General features: G+C 42.1%; 1 protein-coding gene across 4 annotated transcripts in view; it reads right to left on the bottom strand.

Annotated features, from left to right (window-relative positions):
* The window catches only part of RASSF8 (Ras association domain family member 8), a 133,484-nt gene that overhangs the window by 22,679 nt on the left and 89,957 nt on the right, over positions 1–20,848 (bottom strand). For 3 of the 4 annotated variants that reach the window (XM_058282923.2, XM_058282921.2, XM_004479942.5), the window contains exon 3: positions 1,990–2,192. In XM_058282923.2, the coding sequence (XP_058138906.1) occupies positions 1,990–2,110 (121 nt within the window). In that variant the 5' untranslated portion in view covers positions 2,111–2,192. Of the gene's footprint in view, positions 1–1,989; positions 2,193–6,009; positions 6,032–20,848 lie in introns of those variants that run through there. The other variant, XM_058282920.1, reaches the window with a different exon arrangement.

Here is a 20,848-nt window from a genome sequence, read left to right as displayed (position 1 = left end):
TGTGTCATTTTGTGTGTCAGCTCTCTGTGTGTACGGCGCCATTCCTGGGCAGGCTGCACTTCCTTTGCAATGGGCGGCTCTCCTTACGGGGCGCACTCCTTGTGCATGGGGCTCCCCTACTGGGGGACACCCCTGCGTGGCACAGCACTCCTTGCGCGCATCAGCACTGCGCATGGGCCAGCTCCACACGGGTCAAGGAGGCCCGGGGTTTGAACCACGGACCTCCTATGTGGTAGACAGATGCCCTATCTGTTGGGCCAAGTCTGCTTCCCAAGACTTGATTTTTTTAAATGTTCTTCCTAGTTTTTTAAAGCTTATATTATCTTTTATAATAATAATTTTTAAAAAGTCCCCAAATGTGCAACTATTCCCCTCCAAAAAGGGCTTTTCTCCCCAGCTTCTCTTCCTGGGGCCCTGGGCTGCACTGTCTTAATTACAGGCTTCCCTCTTTTGTAATTTGGACAGCTCTGCTGCCAAGCTCTGGTCTACCTTTCACACTCCAGTTTTTAGCACTATATCTGTTCTGTAGCTCTGCTGCCCCGTTTTGTACCATTTCTCTGTCCCCATTAACTTCTGGACTCTTGGGCCCACATCTTCCTTGGAGCCAGTTGGGGCAGGTGTACAAAGATGCCCAATATTCTTATTCAGACGCACCAACCACCAGCTGCCAGCTGGGGCGGGCCCGGTAAGCTGTCCTGCGGGCGGGAAGGGAGGCACCTGGGGAGGCGAACTTGCCGTGGCACTCCTGCTGTCCAGGGTGCCCCTTCTCACTCAGCAGCTGTCCAGCTGTTCTCTAGTCTTGCCTGTCTTGCAGAGGTTTATGGAAGTGGATTCTGCCCATTTCTTCACTGCTTCTCAGGGGCACATTCACCTGAAGAATTATTTTTGCTAATGTCACCTCCCAACTACCTTCACTTTTGTATAAACAACTTGTTGTTTTAGCACAGACCATGGCTTGATTCCCAAGTATAACACAGAAAGTTAGTTTTGACGTTTGCTAATCCTAGTATTCTCTAAGCAAATAAATCACTGAGTTTTTTAAAAAAAGCTGTATATTTTAATTCAACTACCTTATGAGAGGCTCTTTTTAAAAGGGACAATTACTAAGTTGACAGTGAAGAATATGAAAATACAAATGCCTTCATTTTCACTTCTTTAATAATTAAACCGATGTCCCCAAATACAGTATTAGTCCCAAATGCAGGTGGCACCGTGGTGAGGGTGACTTGTTTCAATCCTGAGCCAACTTGACGTGCAACAATAAACTAGCAACATACAAAACAAGCTTCTGATAAGGAATGCAAGAGGCACACTGAGTACCTATGGTTTTGAACATGCAATTTTCTCTCAATACACTTACTAAATGATAGATTTAAGGTACAAATATAAACTTTAACTCAAATTACTGGTTTTACATGCCTTTACATGTTACAAAAGAATTTAAGGCAATAAATAAAATTCAAAGATGAGCTTAAAAGCTGAAACAGTGTAGGAGAATAAGATGGAGCAAGGAGATGTCACTGGAAACATTCATCTTTACTGCAGAGTAAGTTTTAAAAAGTATGCAGTATCCAATGAAGAACCATGTTAGTTAATCTGTTGCATTTTCTTTTCCAAAAATATCCAGAACTCTTTAAATACTAGGTGGGATTTATCCTCAATGAGGGTTTCTGGGAACTAGGAATCTATGTTTTGGTTCAAGAAAACATCCTGTTAGTTTCATAAATCACTGTTCAGGTACACGACAGAAGAGGTGGTACAGACTCAAGGTTAGTAAAATCAGGAGAGAGCCAGGAGACAAGCATCAACCCAGATTTACCGATGCTGGAAGAAATGGTAATAAGTAAAGTATGCCTGTGAGATGTATTACAGAGCCAAATGAGCAAAACCCATTAGGAATCTATACCTAAAAAATAAACAAACAAAACCGAACAAAAGGACGCATAAAGTCCTTTTATCTCGGGACACCCAGAGAGTTCCATTACTCACCAATAGCTTGCGCTAAGGCTATGACAACCTCCTGGCAAGTTGTGACTTCGGTGACCCCACAAACAATCCTCTGGACTCCATCTACCCAAACTTTAAGTTCCATGATGCACCAGACAGTCATCCAAGAGCCCAGAGACTGGTCATTGGGGCGTCAGGCCATGTCTCTGCCACAGGAACTCCAACAAGGCGGTCTGTGCAGCCAGCTAAAAAAGGGAAAGATAATTTATAAAGAGGATATAATGGACTGTAAAATTTCTTCTAGTAAGTATATAAACATTACACAAAACAAATGTTAATATATTATCCTCCAATATCCATATGCTTACTTACTTTAGAGAACTGATTGAGCAGCACAGATGCAACTGCAGCCACTTACCATAAGGCTGTTTCATATTGCCACTATTTTCATAAAGACGACAATCTTCATAAACACTTCATCCAGTTCCCACGGACTTGCCCCCCCCCCGGCCCCATCATTCCCCCACCACTTACAAAGGACCAGTGCTATCTTCCTCACCAGGGAAACACCAAGCACAGGTGCAGACGTGCAACAATTAGTGGAAGAATTAATGCCTTTGATGGCTGATAAATTATCTCTCACTTATATGAACTGATTTTCCTTTTTTCACTTATTTTAACAGGGGTTTGATAATTTTCTTAAATTATACGAGGTATTAAAAAATACAAACAGTAATCCTTTGTTATATTTGCTGTTTCCCCACTGTTGATTTTTTCTTTGGCTGCATTATATACCAAGCAGAAATGATACGTTCTCATGTAGACTAACCAAATGCTTGGATTTCTTCTATTGATTAGAATGTTGTTAGTCTACTAAAACCAATTATACACATTTTTTTTTCCTGTAGGTTTTTAAAATCTCAACTCTTGGTGTTAAATCTTTAGATTTATTTTGTCAATTGTTTTGTGGTCTTATTTTTCTTTGTTTAAAAACAGAATGTTAAAGTGTAGTTTATGAGATGTAATAAACAATGATTTAAGCAGAACATCTGAGTCTGTCAAAGTTTAAAATGGCACTGGTGCTTCCGTTAGTGACGGAAGACCTAAGGTGACTTAGTCCCTTCACATTCCCCTGAAAGGACCTGACAGAGCTCTGTGCCACCCGGCCGCCCGGGCAGCAGAGCAGGCCACTTGCGGGGTGGAGGAGGACAGACCTAAGCACCTTCTCCAGAAGGTCACGCTGAAAGTAGGGCAACGGGCTCTGCCGCTCCTTTCCCAGCCCGTGCTCCTGGTCTCCTCGCATGTGATGCAGGCTACAGGCGATTTCACAAACCCCACAAAACAGAGAAAGGGCCATCCTGCTGGCCCCGAGTCGAGTCCCGAAACAGTGTTCCTCAGTTAGGAGGTTCTGGAGATGTTAAAGTTTCTGGGAAAAAAGGGCTCCAGGGCCAAAGAAACTTAGGAAATCCAGGGTAAAGGTGAATACTTTTCTTTACCGCTAGACTCCTCAGAACTTTTAATAGGCTGGTGTGCACTCTAAATTTCAAATAAAGTTTTATATGCTGCATCCATATTAAAAATTCAATCACATCTAATATAAAACATGATATGAGTCAAGTTAAAGTTTATAGTATGAAAATACCGATCCTTCTTATAAGAACTAGCTTTTGAAAAATAAACTATTAAAATGAATATTGGGGAGTGGATGTAGCTCAAGTGGTTGAGTTCCTGCTTCCCATGTACAAAGTCTAGGGTTCAATCCCTGGTACCTCCTAAAATATATATATATTAACTAGTAACTTCAGGTTTTTACTTGGCATCAAGTTTGGTGCTCTAAGGGCCGTTAGGTTCAGTTGAGTTTTACACACAGCCCATCTCTAGATTTCTTATTGACAATATTTCAAAGAACTGTATCTAATCTTAAACCCATATCTACACTCAGATTTTAATCAACAGTTCACAAAACAGTATCAAAAACCTTTCGAGGGAGCAGCACTTATTTTGGCACTAACAAAGGTCAAATTTTGACCTGTCAAAGCTCTAAGTAGAAATACTGGATTTCTATGTAACAAATAGAGTTTAAGAAAAGGCAAACTCTTTACAATTAGCCATTTTAGAAAACAAAGATTTGTTTCCAGTAACCAAAGCTAGTCTCAAAAGTAGGCTCTGCTTCCAAGTAACTCCTCTTACCAGTCTAATATACCAAACACCATTAAAAAGTAATTTCTTCCCTATTTCCCCCAAAGAGGTTACCTTAAGCAAAATTCTGCTACCCTATGGAAACACAAAGAATGTGTTTATTATACTGAATTCTTCCTTGGCTTCCCGCTGACAGAAGAGCGCTAATAAAGTAAGTGTTTTACTTGGGATTTTAAGCCTGGAACACCTTATCCTGAAGATGTGACGCGAGAGAGGCAGGTGCCGAGAGGGGCCGGAGAGCCACGGGGGGCATGAGATTATGCAACTTGACCGGAAAGAAGCGGCGTCGTGAGGGCTGGAAACGGGCAAGGCCTGCTCCGAACCTCCCAGCCCAGCGTCCTGAGCGGGCTCCCGCGGTCCCGGCCTCGGCGGTAGCAGCCCTGAGCCGACCAGCCCACACAAACGCTGTTCTCACGACAGTGTCGTCGTCTCCCACGTCGCGTGCCCACCCACAAAACCCAGAAGCACACCTGGCTCCACGGGGGAAGGATACGAGAAGGCGAGGCCCCTCCCACTCAGATGTCAGGTGGGGGTGGGGACGGGCCGCCACCAGGTATGTGAAGGCTATTCCTTTCTACAGTCCACTGAGATCAAACGGAGAAGACACCTCGCGCTTCAGAGCTACAGACGCACTTTATGTCGGAGCACGTTCTGTCACAGCATCTTTCTAAGCTAAATTAGTATGCAAACATTTCAAAGCCCACACAAATGGGAGGGAGCTGGTAATAACTGCACAATACCAAGGGGAATTTGGGTACCTTGGCTTCTGGGTCGTAGCTGCCAGACTATAAAACCTCTGCCATGCTTCAAGTTTAAGATTTAACACAGTATACAATGCAGGAAAGTTTTAAATGTTTAAGATTTCACTAAAAAAAGTACTAAATGCCTTCAGAGAATGGAGCCAGAAATCATATTTGGCAAAACTAAACATGCATGGGGAAGCAGATGTGGCTCAAGCAGTTGGGCTCCCGTCTACCAAATAGGAGGTCCAGGGTTCCATGCCCAGGGCCTCTTGGTGAAGGCGAGCTGGCCTGTGTGGTGAGCTGGCCCACGCGGAATGCTGGCCGACGCGGAGTGCTGCCCCGTGCAGGAGTGCTGGCCCATATGGAGAGCTGGCACAGCAAGATAATGCAACAAAGCAAAGACACAGAGGAGAAATAATGGGACGTGGCAGACCAGGGAGCTGAGGTGGTGCAAGAGAGTAATCGCCTCTCTCCCACTCCGGAAGGTCCCAGGATCAGTTCCCAGAGCCGCCTAATGAGAATACAAGCAGACAGAAAAGAACACACAGTGAATGGACAGAGAGAGCAGACAATGGAGGGAGGGGGAGAAATAAAATAAATCTTAAAGAAAAAAACCTAAACATGCATGATCCCTAAGAATCTTTGTTAAACTGGAACTATTTGAGTTCATATCAAATAAAAAAGGTGTCCATTCAAATGACTTTTAAAATAGTTTTTCCTTAATCTTTTAAAAAGTCAATAATTTTGCTTTCTTACTTCATGAAGAAAATCTAAGTCAGTTAAATTAAATCCCTAGATATGAAAAAAAATGGGTGTATTCCTTGGTGATATTTTAAAGTTAATAGGTATTTTCCAATTTTTATAGGGGCTATAAGCTGTTTTTCCAAAAAACCACAACTTTACTCTTCACATTACCTTTAGTTGCTACTCTATTTAAAGAGATACTGCACACTGCTTTGCAATTAGTTAGAAAAGTTCTGGGCATCAAATAACCTAGGGCATGCTGTACCGTTTTGCGATGTTTAGTATTATTGAAAGATGGTTAAGTTTGAAGTGTACATTGTGAAATTTCTGGGCAAAAGACCTGGAATTTATTGTATTTATTATCAGTGATATTTACTGAAGTGGCACTCCACTTGATCCTTCATTGAAACTGCAGCATGGGCTGAAGACGGATGTGACCTGTCACTCCCCAATCAGGTTGATGAGAAAAGCTGTACATCCAACCTAGAGCACATAAATAATACAATGGCTCAGCTATTGAGAACAGCTACTGAATCAATTAACTGTGTTTAAAATCCTAACACACTTTCCAAATTAAACTGTGTTCTTCAGGGAAAAAAAATCAACTAGTTTTGGCTATGTTTAAATAAATTTACTTGCATTTCATTAGTATATCTGATTTCCACAACTGCGGTCATAGTTTGTTAGATGCTACATTTTCAGGGTAGAAAACAAAAGTTCATATACTGCTAATCTAGCAGTTATCAATAAAAATGGATTAAAATAGAATAAATGGATTATATTAGTTGTCGCTGTAACTCCCACCCTAGCTCAGCAAATTGCAAAGAGGGAAGGAAGTAGCAGCATGGTAAAAAGGACCTGGGAATGGTATTGGAATAGTGGATATGCCTGGAACTTCAGAAATTATATTTTTAAAGAGGCAGTTTAAGTGAAATATATTGCAGTGACTGAACACATCAAATCACCTCCAAGGTCAAGAAGACTCCCCTCTCCTCCAGAGGCACCTGGTATTCTGGCCTCTGGAGTCACAGAGTAGTTTCACCTGGTTTTGGACTTGCTATAAATGGGCTAAGTGGTATGTAATGGTTTCTAGTTTCTTTAGCATAACATGTGCTGAGAAATGTCCACGCTGCTGTGCACAGCAGTTTACTCTTCCTGGGAATCTTCCAAGGGTTCTCCACCACCCCAGGATACAACCGAACTCAGATCCTCGTTGTGCTAAGACTAGGGTCATCTTGGACCCTCCCGTCACCCTCTACGTTTACACCCAGACATTCTTGCTGGTTCCTGTATCCTTCAGCCTCACGTTAACCCACCCAGGAGGCTCTCCGCCATCTCCCGGCCCCTCTTCTGATGGAGGTGGTCCCTCCCGAGCTCCACGGCGCACACCTGGTTACCGCGGTGCGGTCACCGCACCGAAGCTGCTGGTTTCTGATGTCGGCATTTCCTCGTGAGCCCCTCGGCACAGGGGCAGGCAGAGGCGGTGCTGCACTATGTGTGTTCACAGCATAAAAAACACAGCCACTAGCTACACAGGACAGAAACTGGCCGAGTTCACAGCTAATGGGAAGAAGGTGGGCCCAGGCCATAAAACTGGTATTTCAGTATTTCAGGCCAAGTAAAGCACTACAATATTGACTTAAACTCTTGGAACAAATGTTAAATATTACTATTAATGATACTATTGCACATATTACATCACGCTGTAAAATACTATTGTTTTGATCTATAATTTGTAATTTCCACATGACCTACACTAAAACATTTACCTGAAATAACTTTATGGATATTAATTTAAAAATATTCAGTGCAAGGAGATATGCACGTACACCATACCAATGAAAGTAGATAGAAAAATAATTACAAATAAGGAAAAACAATGTCTAATGTAGGTCAGCAGTAGAAAAACATTCGTATAAAATTCTCCTGACACAGCTATTTCTTATCACCTCATTCTTATGCAAAGCTTCTCCCTCACTAAGAACAAATTAATCAAAATAGGACAAATGTCACCGGTCAGGAAGACTGGCATGCTCTAACCTACAAACTTTATAGAGGGTTTTAATAAGAAGAATGCAAGGAATCTAATTAACACGACGGAATTGATAAAAGCAAACAGCACAAACCTCTCAAGCCATTTTCAGATTCTGGTTTATAAATTACCTATCTAAATAACTTGTCTAATATTGTGAAGACGAAGAGACCCACAGATCTGTGGTTAATATTTCTCCCATTTTCATAGCTTGGGAAGGTAGACAAATACTTAAATTGCTGTTTACCCTTGTGGGTGGAGAAAAGATAAACTAACCTTTTAAAACTCATAACTATATTATTCCAGAAAAGAATTATATTAATATATACCCCATTTCATTTTTAAAACCAAAGTTTTAAAATTTAAAACATTTGACAATAACTAGCAACTTTCAAAATGATTCTGCTGAAATAAGTTAATTGAGTTTTGAATACTGTGAATTTGTAAGGACAATAAATATTTCTGTAGAGTTATCTGGTAAAATTACAAATTTGCATTTAGAACTGAGAAGACAAATCAAACATATCAAAGTATAAGAGATGTTACATAAAGCTATAAAAAATTCTAAAAGCTATAGAGATAAAAAATTAATGTAAGAAATCCATGGGAGCTGATGTGGCTCAGTGGTTGAGCTCTGGCTTCCCATGTAACGAGGCCCCAGGTTCAATTCCCAGCCCCAGAATAAATAGAAAAAACAAAAACAAAAACAAAGATTCTCTTTTCTGGGGAGTGGATGTGGCTTAAGTGGTTGAGTTCCCACCTTCCAGGTGGGAGGTCCCAGGTTAGATCCTTGGTGCCTTCTAAAACGAAAAAATAGACCAGCAAACAAAAGGACAAAAGAATCAACTCAGGGGGGCTGATGTGGCTCTGTGGTCGAGTGTGGCTTCCCACATTCGAGGTCCTGGGTTCAATCCCTGGCCCTGACACCAAAAAAAAAAAAAAAAAAGAAAAAAAAATTCTCACTACTCACCACTTTGTTTCAGTGCAGTAGTGAAAAATATATTTGGGGGCAAACAAACATAGATTTAAGTAAATTATTTCAGGAATATGAAAAACACAATAAAATTGCAAATCATGGTCTAATAACTGAAACTTAACTCAGGAAGGCGTCAGCACTGCAGCAGACAGATGTTCTCAGCCAGGAGGTACGCGGCTGCAGCCCGGCCACTGAGCACTGGAAACCACCTCTCAGCCACGTGCACAGCGCCAGCAGAACAAAAACACGTCCGACATTTCCTGCCCCTTCCAAACCTGAGACCAACATATTATATCCCCAATATTAACCCTTTTTGGAAGCTTTTCCACTGCTCAAAATGTACCTAATAGTGTCTGAATAACTAAAAAGATGAAGTTGATAATTTTTTTGGTTCAGATCCAAGGAACCAATTATTTGTTCAGATACTGAACTACAAATCTTATGTTAAGACAAAAGATAATTTCCTAAATTGTTTTTAAAAACCAAGATTATTAATATATAAAGTTATTATTCAATGAAAGCTACAAAAGTAAAAATGAGACTATAACCAAAATCAAAGAAAGTCAGTAAATTAATCTAAATTTGTTGAGAGAATGATCAAAGTCAAGAAAATAAAAGTATGATTTAATTCTCAATACATGATGTGATTCTCGGGCTCTGTGCTAATCACATTATCACCAAGGTCAGAAATTCAGCAAAACATGATTATTTAGACAAGTCACAAATGACAAGTCTTTCTTTTCTTTCTACAGTTATTTATCAAATCTAGGCAAACCAATTAATTTCTCTAGATTAAAGTGTATTTATACTTGGGAAAAAACATAAACCCACTCAAGAACTAAGTAACTAGTAAAAGCAAATAAAAGTTATTCCTTAACTCCCAGGCCACAGGATACATCCTTCAAAAGTAACAGGGCAAGAAAATTGACATAAAAATTCTTACCATTGGAAAAATCAATGGAGGAAGGCATGGAAATCATCAACTATGAGTATTAATACCCCATGAAGTTTACAACATGGGCACTAAGTTGTAATATGAGAATAGTTATAATTCTCTATGAAATAAAACCTTTTTTCTCCTGAAAAATTCATATAAGTGTTTACAAGTGTTAGATAATTTATAAAGTTAGACAAAGCAGCCATCACAATTATTTTGTAACAAAGAAAGAGAAACACCTGAGGTTAACTGATCTGGGGACGAGTTAGAAGAACCAGACATAAAGTCCGATCTCTAGCCCACTGTCCTCTAATGGTCCACCGCTGCTCTCTCAAGTCCCACCACCCAGAGCCCCAGTTCACCACTGGGACAAAGGCACGGCGGAGCCCAGAGCCCCTCTCCAGCGGTCTAGGAAGAGCTGGGTGGACACCGCCCCACCTGCTGTCAGCTCAATCGTGCCCACTTGTTTCCTTCCTACTCAGAAAAAAGGGGCCCCTCTGGACTTCACCTTGGAGACTGACCCCGTGAGGCGTGCTGAGGGTCCAGGAGCGGCTTTCTGTGAAACCCACCCCGAGCCTGCCCTCCTCCCAATCACAATGAGTGCCCAGTGATATCACCTCCAGCTCTGTGACTCGCGAGCACAGTTAAACTTAAGACTACAGACCTTTTCTAGAATAAGGAGAGCAGCCCCACAACTACGTCACAAGAGTAAAGCCTGTTAGTGTTACCAGATGGCTCCGGGCTCTCGGTTCTAGGTTTCTGGCTTTTTTTTTGTCGCATAAACTAATTTAAGGACACGCCATAGGGTAGGCAAGGGAGTAAAGAGTTTATTAAAAAACAGGAAAACGAGAAAGGCCACGGTCGAAGGCATGGACTGCGGGCGTTCAGCGGGTGACACGTGCACGTGGGGTGCCAGGTCAGGGCTTCTTCAAGTCTGTGTGCTGTTCTGACGGGCTGCCCCGCAAAACAGTGCCCCAGTTCCGTGCATGGAGGATGGGGAGCTGAGGCGTCACTGAGCACTAATACCTGGTTTGAAACCATGCAAATTAAGGATTTATCTTTTTTTAAATGACATTTTTAAAGATCAAAATGTTTCAAATTATTTTTCCAAATTAATCTTGAGAATTAAAGAGTAAGGTAATTTGGCTTGGTCTCAGAACTGAGAGCTGGACTTGGTTTGGTACACGTCTTCTCCCCGTCCCTCAGGCTTCCAACAGTGTCACGCTCAGGCTTACCGAGCAGCCACTGCCTTACTTTCGTCGCTGCCTCTGGGGACACAGGCACTCTGCGGTGACCTGCAGGGGCAGCTCTTGATTTCAGGCCGGGATGGCACCGCTGGGCCTCTTTCTCCCGCACCCCTCGCAGCACCCCCTAGCATGCGCACACACTGACCCCGCACAGCCGGGCTCACGGCAGCAGCATGGGAAGGCGGCCCACGCTGTGGAGTATAGTTGCTTTTGAAAACAATGACCTGAACTCACTGCGCTAAGCTGGGTATTCAACGCCAATGTGATGGCTGGTTACAAAAGGCTAAATTAAAAAAAATTATGTACAATTTGGTAATAAACTTTAAAAATAGGAGATTGACAAAAGACATAATAAAATAGGATTTTGGTAGGAAAAAATTACAACGACTATACTATTCCTAAAGATGAAAAATAGTGAACAAAATAAAAAAACTATAAAAATCTTATATGAAACTTAAAATTTATTTTTAAGGAGTTTCCTTTTTTAAAAATTAGTAGTATACCAAGGAGGATGATGGGCAGACAATCTGCCCACATGAAGAAGAGCATTTTATCACTGATATTGTTTAGAATTTCTGGCACATGATGACACTAAAAGGAAGACTAATGTTTAGGACTTGTAGTCAGATTTTGGGGTGGTGGGGGGTGATACTGGAGCCAGGGACTGAACCGGGACCTCTCATGTGGGAAGCAGGTGCTCAATGAGTTGAGCCACATCCGCTCTCCTAGTCAGATTTTTTCTGTTTTTAAATTCTCTGCAGATAATACACCTCTCCTTGCCTGTACCAGGAAAAACCTCTCCGACTGCCCTGCCCGTGTACCCCACAGTTAATAAGCTATTCAGATTTTGTCTTTATGGCTTTTATATTCACTGCACTGGCTTCTTCATACAATAAAAGGGATTTCTTAAAAAAAAACTAACCAATGCTGCTAGCAGAAAAGCAACATAAATAATGAGATGGATAAGAAAAAAAATTCCTATCACTTCAAGAAATAACCAATGTTACTATCTGGGTACATATCCTATTAACAACTATGAGAATATTTTGTTCTGTAATCACTTTTCATACCAATAAATATTTCAACCTCACTGCTTTTAATTGGTATGTAATATTCCATTGTTCCCAATACCATAATTCATTAAACCCATTTCCTAAGCTTGAGCCTACTTCCAAGAATTCAATATTGTAAGCACTGCAGTGATTACCATATTCAACTTGTTCTTAGAGTAAATTTCTAGAGGTTGAATTGCTGGGTTAATTACAAATGTGATATGCACTGATATACACTGCCAAATTATCCTCCAGAAGACACGCCTTAGTTATTTATTCTTCCTTCATCACTCCTTCAATCGAGCACTCAACAAATATTTTTTGGGAGGCTCGGGTGTGTCAGACCCTATGCTCAGGTGCTGGGGGGACAGCAGCCGGCAGGACAGATGGTCCCTGTCCTTAAGAGATGTACAGGCTGGCCAGGAAGTCGGAGCTAAGTCAATGCACAGACCAGAGAGACGATCACACATGTGACGTGCTCTGCGGAGATGAGCAAGCTCCTGGGACCTCCCACAGGGCAGTCGAGGAAGGAGCTCCGAGAAGATGAGATTTGGGCTGAGAAAACAAACCCAAAAGGGGAGAAAACAAACCCAAACCCAAGCCACTGGTCCGAAGGTGCCCAGCCCTGGGAGCGGACCGGATGGGAGTGCTCCTGCGGTGGGCAGGGGCGGCGGTGTGGCTGGAACGCGGAAAGGCTGGCGCAGGGAGGGCACGGGCGGGCGGGCGGGCCAGGAGCCAGGCGACGTGGCGCTCCACGGAGGATATTTTTATATTATTCTTTTGCCTCCCCCATAAAAAATACAGAGCACATTTTTCTGCATCCTTCCCCAAACATTCTTTCTAAATGTTTGTCAATCTGATAAGATACTTGGTAATTCTCCTTCTTTCCTCCTTTGTTTACTCTCCTTGTCTCCAAATATGCTGGGTGCTTAGAACCAGTAACATAGCTGAACAAGACAGAAAAGGTTCCGAATTCTTTGAAAGGTTTCTTCCTAATTCTTTGATTAGTGGTAAGGTTGACTGTTTCTTATATTAGCTTTTTTTTTTTTTTTTTTAAATGCAGGTTTCAGGACTACAGGTGCAGAAGCAGGAAGAAAGAAACCTCATGGAAAGCTGAGACCTTTTAAATGAAGATACCAGAGGTTACCCAAGTGAAATGGGCTTATAACTGCTTTTGATGGAAGATACACAAACCCAGACCTAACTTTTTGCACATTCCACTCATCTTTTCCACAGCAAATTAATATGGGAGGTTGAAGAGGTTTCTCACCTGTTTCCATTCCCATTTCTCTTCCTGCCTGTTAAATAATCTAACCAACTGCTCTGTGCCTCACAGCTAGTCTGCTGCACTGGAGAGCTATAGACATAACTCACTGGAGCACAGATGCTAAAGCAGTACAGCCAGGCACAGCTCCGTGTGCCCTTAGACTCAGGAATTCTGCAGTTGTAGTTACATGCATTTGAAAGGTTATGCACTCGCAGAGCTTGAACTGATCTGGAGATCATCTAGGCCAGGGATTCTCCATCTGTTTTCCAAACTGGTCACCAGAGACAACTTTCATGAACATAGTGGCTAACGAGGATAATCACAGCAAATGCAGGGGTCAGGGGTTGGGTATACGTGGCAAAAATCCTTGAGTCCACAGGAAGAGGATGAAATAGTCCTATGCCTAAATAGGAGTTTATCATTCTTACATTCCAAATTTTCCATTTCTCTGTTATACTACATTGTATTACACTGTATACAGGGAATATATATGATTTCAGTGTTTTTAATTTATTGAAACTTGTTTTATTATCCACCATATGGTTTATCCTGGAGAATGATCCATGTGCACTCAACAAGAATGTGTATTCTGTTTGCTTCGGTTAAAATACACTATACGTTTCTATTAGGGTTTAGAATACCTAGGTGGTTTAGAATACCATTTAAGTCTTGTACTTCATTAATCTTCTGACTATATATTCTATCCATTTTTGAGAGAGGTATGTTAAAGTCTCCTATTAACGTAGAACCATCAATTTCTCCCTTCAAATCTGTAGTATTTTTGCTTTATTTATCTTGGGGCTCTGCTGTTAGGTGCATGTATATTTAAAATTGTTACAACTTTATTAGTACATAATGACCATCCTTGTCGCTCACACTGTTTTTTACTTAATGTCTATTTTATCTGATACCAAAATAGCCACGCTAGCTCTCTTTTGGTTACCACTTGCATGGTATATTTTTTCCATCCTTCAATCCTCAACCTACTTGTATATTTGATTTAAGGTGAGTCTCTTGCGCACAGCATAGAATTGGGTCATACTTTTTCATCCATTCTGCCAATCTCTGCCTTTTGACTGGACAGTTTAATCTTTTATATCAAAAGTCACTACTGGCAATCTTCTGCCATTTTGTAAGTCCCTTTTCCATTAATGCCTACTTTTATATTTATCTGATTTTTTGTGTGTTGTATCATATTGAGTGCCTTCTGATTTACATATGGTTCATGTATGTTCTTTGTGGTTACAATGTGGTTAAAATTTAACATCCTAGAGGACTTCCAGGAAGATGGAGGATTAGAAAGACAGGGGGATCACTTCTCTCCCAGAAAAACCAGCTAGAGGACAGGTGGAGACTGTTTGGGGGGCTGCTCTGGCGCTCAGGACACCAGAGGAAGGTGAGACACCACGGAGAAGAGAGGGGGCCAAGGAAAGGAGTCTCAGCTGGTGAAAAATCCCATGCGTAGAGCTGCAGAAGCAGCAGCTGGCGCCCTTTCCCCCTCCTTCAGAGCAAACAGCAGCCTGCAGACTGCGGGGCTTGCAGGGGTCCTCTTCCCCAAGAAAGGGGAGAGGGAGGGACACAGCCTACAGCAAATTCAGATTTTGGCCAGCAAACTTGGTCTGCTGCGAGCTTGGCCTGCTGGTTGGAAGGTCACATACTTCCAGACCAGGGAGCTGGGACACTGCTGGCACTGAGACCCTGCAGGGAGCTAAAGATTATTTATCTTCTCAACCACTCTACCTACTGCCCCAGGCTGTCTGCTGAGGAGGCAGGAGGAGGGAGGTTGCAGTTGGCCAAGCGAGAACAGCCTGTGAGAAAGTCTGTTTGTGAGGCTTGGACAGCCCTGAGGACACTGCTTCTGCACCACCCACCCACCTGAGGAGTTACACTGAAGGCCTTTCCCCCAGCACCTGGGGTCTGAGCTGAGAGGCCTGACAAAGAGTGCCATCTGCTGGCCAGATCAGAAAAGTGTGCAGTAAAGGAAAAATAATAAACAAAAGAGACAAGCAAGTGCCTTCACTGTCATCCTCTCCAAGGACCTTGAAAACTGGTCTGTATCCCATTACTGGGTCTTATTCCTGGTTTAAGCAGTTAAACAGGAGCAATCCTAAAGATCTAGAATAGTTGAACCAACAGTCAAAAAAGAGTGGTAGCACAGAGCTACCGAACAGCAAGTCCCCAGGCAAGTGAGAGAAACTGAACCTTAGTAAACTCAGCATCAGCATCAGATGTCTAGACATCAGAAAAAAGTTACAAGCCATACTAAGGAAAAGGAAGATACAACTCGGGCAAAAGGACAAATCAAAGCTCCAGATGAGACACAAGACTTCAAACAGCTCATCAGTGAGGTTCATACAAATTTTCTAAATCCAATCATGGAGCTGAAGGACAACATGGTTAGAGATATAAAAGACATTAAGAAACACTGAAAAAGAAAAAAAAGACAGCACAAAGAAAAATGTGAAATCTTGAATAGAAAAATAACACAGCTTATGGGAATGAAAGATACAATGAGTGAGATTATACAGAGGGAACCGGTTGTCGCTCAACTGATAGACCATCTACCTACCATATGGAGGGTCCAGGGTTCAAACCCGGGTGGTGAGCTGGACACGCATACTGCTGCGTGCGCAAGGAGTGCCGTGCCACGTAGGGGTGTTCCCTGTGTAGGGGAGCCCCACATGCAAGGAGTGCACCCCTCAAGGAGAGCTGCCCCATGTGAATAAAGCGCAGCCTGCCCAGATGGCACCGCACACACAGAGAGCTGACACAGTGAGATGACTCAACAACAAAAAAAGCAACATAGTTTTCCGGTGCAGCATGACAAGATGCAAGGGGACACAGAAGAACACACAGCGAATGGACACAGAGCAGACAATAGGGGAAAGGGGAGAAAAATAAATAAAATCTTAAAAAAAAAATACAATAGAGGGAGTGGATGTGGCTCAAGCTGTTGAGTGCTTGCTTCCCACATGCAAAGTCCCAGGTTTGGTTCCCAGTGCCTCCTGAAAAAAACAAAAGCAAACAAGCAAAACAAATGAAAAAACCAGCTCAGGGAAGCCGATGTGGCTCAGTGGTTTAGCGCTGGTTTCCCACATACAAGGGTCCTGGGCTCATTCCCTGGCCCCCAATACCTTAAAAAAATATATAGTAGAGGCACACAACAGTTGATTTGAAATCATGGAAGAAAGAATTAGTGACCAAGAGGAAAGAACAACTGAAGTGAAGAGAAAGAACACAGTAAAGAATGGAAAGAATTGAGCAGGGTCTCAGGGAGTTGAATGTAACACAAAGTGTACCAACATACTGTTATGGGAGTTTCAGAGAATGATGAGAAAAGAAAAGGGACAGAAAACGTATTTGAGGAAATAATGGCTGAAAATTTCCCCAACTCATGAAAGACATGAACATAGGTGTGCAAGAAGCACAGTATACTCCAATTAGAATAAATCCAAATAGACCTACCCCAAGACCCATAATATGCAGCATGCCAAATGCCAAAGATAAAGAGAAAATTCTGAAAGCAGCAAGAGGAATGAGAACCATCACATACAAGGGACATCCAACAAGATTTGGTGTACATTTCTCTTCAGAAACCATGGAGGCAAGAAGGCACTGGTATGACACAATCACGGTACTGAAAGAGAAAAACTGCAATATCAAATTTCCATCCTGAGGAGCTCTGCCACACTCTCTAATGAACACTAAGAATCCCCCAGGTACAGGGGCAATGACTAGTGAAGGAGAATGGTCCACTGATGGGCTCTTTTTTTAAAAATTTAATTTCTCTCCCCTTCCCCGCTCCCCGCCCCCCCTCCCAGTTGTCTGCTGTGTCCATTCGCTGTGTGTTCTTCTGTGTCCGCTTGTGTCAGCAGCATCCAGAATCTATGTCTTATTTTGTTGCATCATCTTGATACATCAGCTCTCCATGTGTGCGGTGCCATTCCTGGGCAGGCTGCCCTTTTTTCACGCTGGGCAGCTCTCCTTACAGGGTGCACTCCTTGCGCATGGGGCTCCCCTATGCTGGGGACACCCCTGTGGCAGACCACTCCTTGCGTGCCTCAGTGCTGTGCGTGGGTCAGCTCATCACATGGGTCAGGAGACCCTGGGTTTGAATCTTGGACCTCCCATGTGGTAGGGGGACACCCTATCCATTGGGCCGAATCCGGTTCCCTGATCGGCTCTTGATACTGATGACTGTGCTTATGAACCTTTACTCTTGAAATGGAAACTTAGCCTCGTATTATAGGGTGCCTAAGAGTTGCCTCCTGGGGGTCTCTTTGTTGCTTAAATGTGGCTTCTCTCTAAGACTGAGCACATAAATACATTACCTTCCCCCCCAGTGTGGAACATCATCACCCCGGGGATGAGCATTTCTGGCACCGAGGGATTACTACTAAGCACCAACTAGCAATGCAACTGGAAAAAGACCTTGACCAAAAGACAAATGAGTTTATATGGCTGAGAGACTTCAAAGTGAGTCAGGAGGTCATTCCAGCAGTTATGCTTATGCACATCTCAGCAGGATCTCACTGCCAAAGTGGATACTACCCCAAATAGTGGGGCTCCTGAGGGCTCTGGAGACATCCAAACACTATAGTCAGGGAAGACAGCTCATGAGTTTGGTGCCTTGCCAGTGGGTCCTACTTTGGAATTTATGCTCCTCAGGGTGACAGAGTTGAACTTAGTTGTGGTTTCCCTAGACATGGGTCTTCTCTCCTCCTACTGAACCTATAATTAGTACTAGAGTTGGTAGGCGTATGTCCAAGAGACTTGACTCTTTGTGCTGTCCCTGTGCCAGCTGAACCCTGAACCTCAACGGAGTTGCAACACTTACTCTCCAGTTCATTGGTCTCACCCAGGACAATTAACTAGGAGGTGATGATGGACAACAACCATTCCAAGGAATTGAGAGTCTCCAAGTGCAAGCAAGAGAGTCCCCAACAGATTGTAGGCAGAATGGACATCACCATCCCAGAATCCTCAGGACTGGGGAATGAACTATGAACTAACGTAGACTTACTGGTATTTTCCTATAGACTTTAGATATGGAAGAAATTCATATCACTGTGGTTCTAGAAATGGAAGAAATCCTATCACTGATGTAGAGGCAGTGACCACTAGAGGTTCTCAGGAGAGGGAGTAATACAGGGGCATTTTCAGGACTTGGGAATTGTCCTGAATGACACTGCAATGACAGGTTCAGACCACTATGTATTAATATCTTGCCAAAACCTATAGAATTGGGTGGGAAAGAGTGTGAACTACAATGTAAACTTTAATCCATGCTTAGTGGTAATGCTCCAAAATGTGTTCACCAATTGCAATGAGTGTACCACACTAATGATAGATGCTGCTAATGTGGGAAAATGTGGGAGGTGTGGGATGGGGCATATGGGAATCCCTTATATTTTATATGTAATATTTTTGTAACCTAAGAATCTTTAAAAAAAAAAAATAGGTGTAATATGGTGGCACTTTCGGGACATTGGAATTGTCCTGAATGATGTTGCAGTGACAGACAGAGGCCATTATATATCTTGTCATTACAAAATGTGTGGGAGAAGGAGTGGGGCATCTGGGAATCCCCTACATTTTTTATGTAACATTTATATAATCTAAGTATCTTTTAAAAAATAAAAATTGATGAGAGAAATTGTCAGCCAAGAATTTTTTTCCATTTTAAGAACAAGTTATTGAAGTATATCATTCATACATGAACATACATAAACAATATGTTTATAATAAAAGTTGTGAACTTAAGAAAGAAACATGCATATCATCATACAGGCAGGAATTTTTTTTATCCAGAAAAACTGTCCTTCAAATATGATGATCAGCTTAAAATATTTACAGATAAACAGAAACTAAGAGTTTGTAAACAAGAATGAGCTCTGCAGGAAACACTAAAGGGAGCTCTGCAGCCAGAAAAGAAAAGACAAGAGAGAAAGGCTTGGAGGAAAGTGTAGAAGTGAAGACTATCAGAAAGGGTAACCAAAAAGGAAAAAAGATGGACAAAAATAAATAAGACATGACATATGAAAGCCAAAGGATAAAATGGATGAAGTAATGCATTTACAGTAATAACACCAATGTTAATGGATTAAACTTCCCAATCAAAAGACAGGCTGACAGAGTGAATAAGAAAAACGAGCCATCCATATGCTGTCTGCAGGAGACTCACTGTAGCCCCAAGGATGCAAACAGACTGAAAATGAAAGATTGGAAAAAAGATATTTCATGCAAAGAGTAACCAAAAGAGAGCAGGAGTAGCTATACTAGTGTCAGACAAAACAGACTTTAAATGTAAGTTATAAGAGATGTAGAAGATCATTATATATTAATAAAACGGACAATCCACCAGGAAGCAGTAACAGTGATAACTATTTATGCACCTAACCAGGGTGCCCCAAATACATGAAGCAAACTTCGGCAAAACTGAAGGCAGAAATAGATGTCTCTACAATAACAGTTGGAAACTTCAACATACCACTCACATCAATAGATAGTACAACTAGACAGAAGACCAACAAGGAAACAAAGAAGTCTAACAATATGATAAAAAAAGCTGGACCTGACAAGACATTGACAAAACACTGCACCCCAGCTCAGCAGGTTATATGTTCTTCTCAAGTGCTCATGGATCTTTCTCCAGGAGAGACCAAATGCTGGGTCACAACATAGATCTCAGTAAGTTCAAGAAGACTGAAATTATACAAAGTACCTTCTCTGATCATAATGGAATAAAGATGGGTATTAATAATAGGTGGGAAGGGGGGAAATGTGCAAATATATGGAGGCTAAACAACCATTCTTAAACAATCAGTGGGTCAGAAGAAATTGCAAGAGAAATTGGGTATCTTGAGATGAATGAAAATGAGAACACAACATATTCTAGTGCTGAGAGGAGAATGTATAGCCCTAAATGCCTATATTGGAAAAAAAAAAAAGCTAAAATCAAAGAACTAACAGAAATGGAGAAACTAGAAAAAGAGCAGCAAACCAATGTCAAAGCAGAGAGAGGGAAGTGGATGTGGCTCAACTGATGGAGTGTCCACCTACCATATGGAGGGTCCAGGGTTCGATACCCAGGGCCTCCTGACCCCTGAGGTGAGCTGGCCCAAGCGCAGTGCTGCCATGTGCAAGGAGTGCCGTGCCACGCAGGGATGTCCATGTGTAGGGGGGCCCCCACACAACGAGTGCACCCCGCAAGGAGAGCCACCCCACTTGAAAAAAGCACAGCCTGCCCAGGAGTGGCGCCACACACACAGAGAGCTAATGCAGCAAGATGATGCAACAAAAAAGAGACAAAGGTTCCTGGTGTCGCAGAGAATGCAAGTAGACACAGCAAGCGGACACAGAAGAACACACAGCAAATGGACACGAGAGTAGACAATGGGGGGTGGGGAAGAAATAAAAAGTCTTAAAAAAAAGGAAGCAGACATAAACGAAACTGAGGACAAAAAAACAGTAGAGAAAATCAACAAAACCAAAAGCTGGTTCTTTGGGAAAAATCAGTAAAATCAATAAAGAAAAAAAAAGATGCAAATAAATAAAATCAGGAATGAAAGGGGGACATTATGACTGGCCTCACAGAAATAAAAAAGATTGAGAAGATATTAAGAGAAACTGTATGCCAACAAATTAGACTATCTAGATGAAATGGACAAACTCCTAGAAATGCACAGACAACTTAAATTAACT

This window comes from Dasypus novemcinctus, chromosome 20 (assembly GCF_030445035.2).
Source record: "Dasypus novemcinctus isolate mDasNov1 chromosome 20, mDasNov1.1.hap2, whole genome shotgun sequence".
In the NCBI taxonomy this organism is placed as follows: domain Eukaryota; kingdom Metazoa; phylum Chordata; class Mammalia; order Cingulata; family Dasypodidae; genus Dasypus; species Dasypus novemcinctus.
The sequence above is the reverse complement of the archived record's forward strand: the minus strand, read 5'-3'. Positions and strand labels throughout refer to the sequence as shown.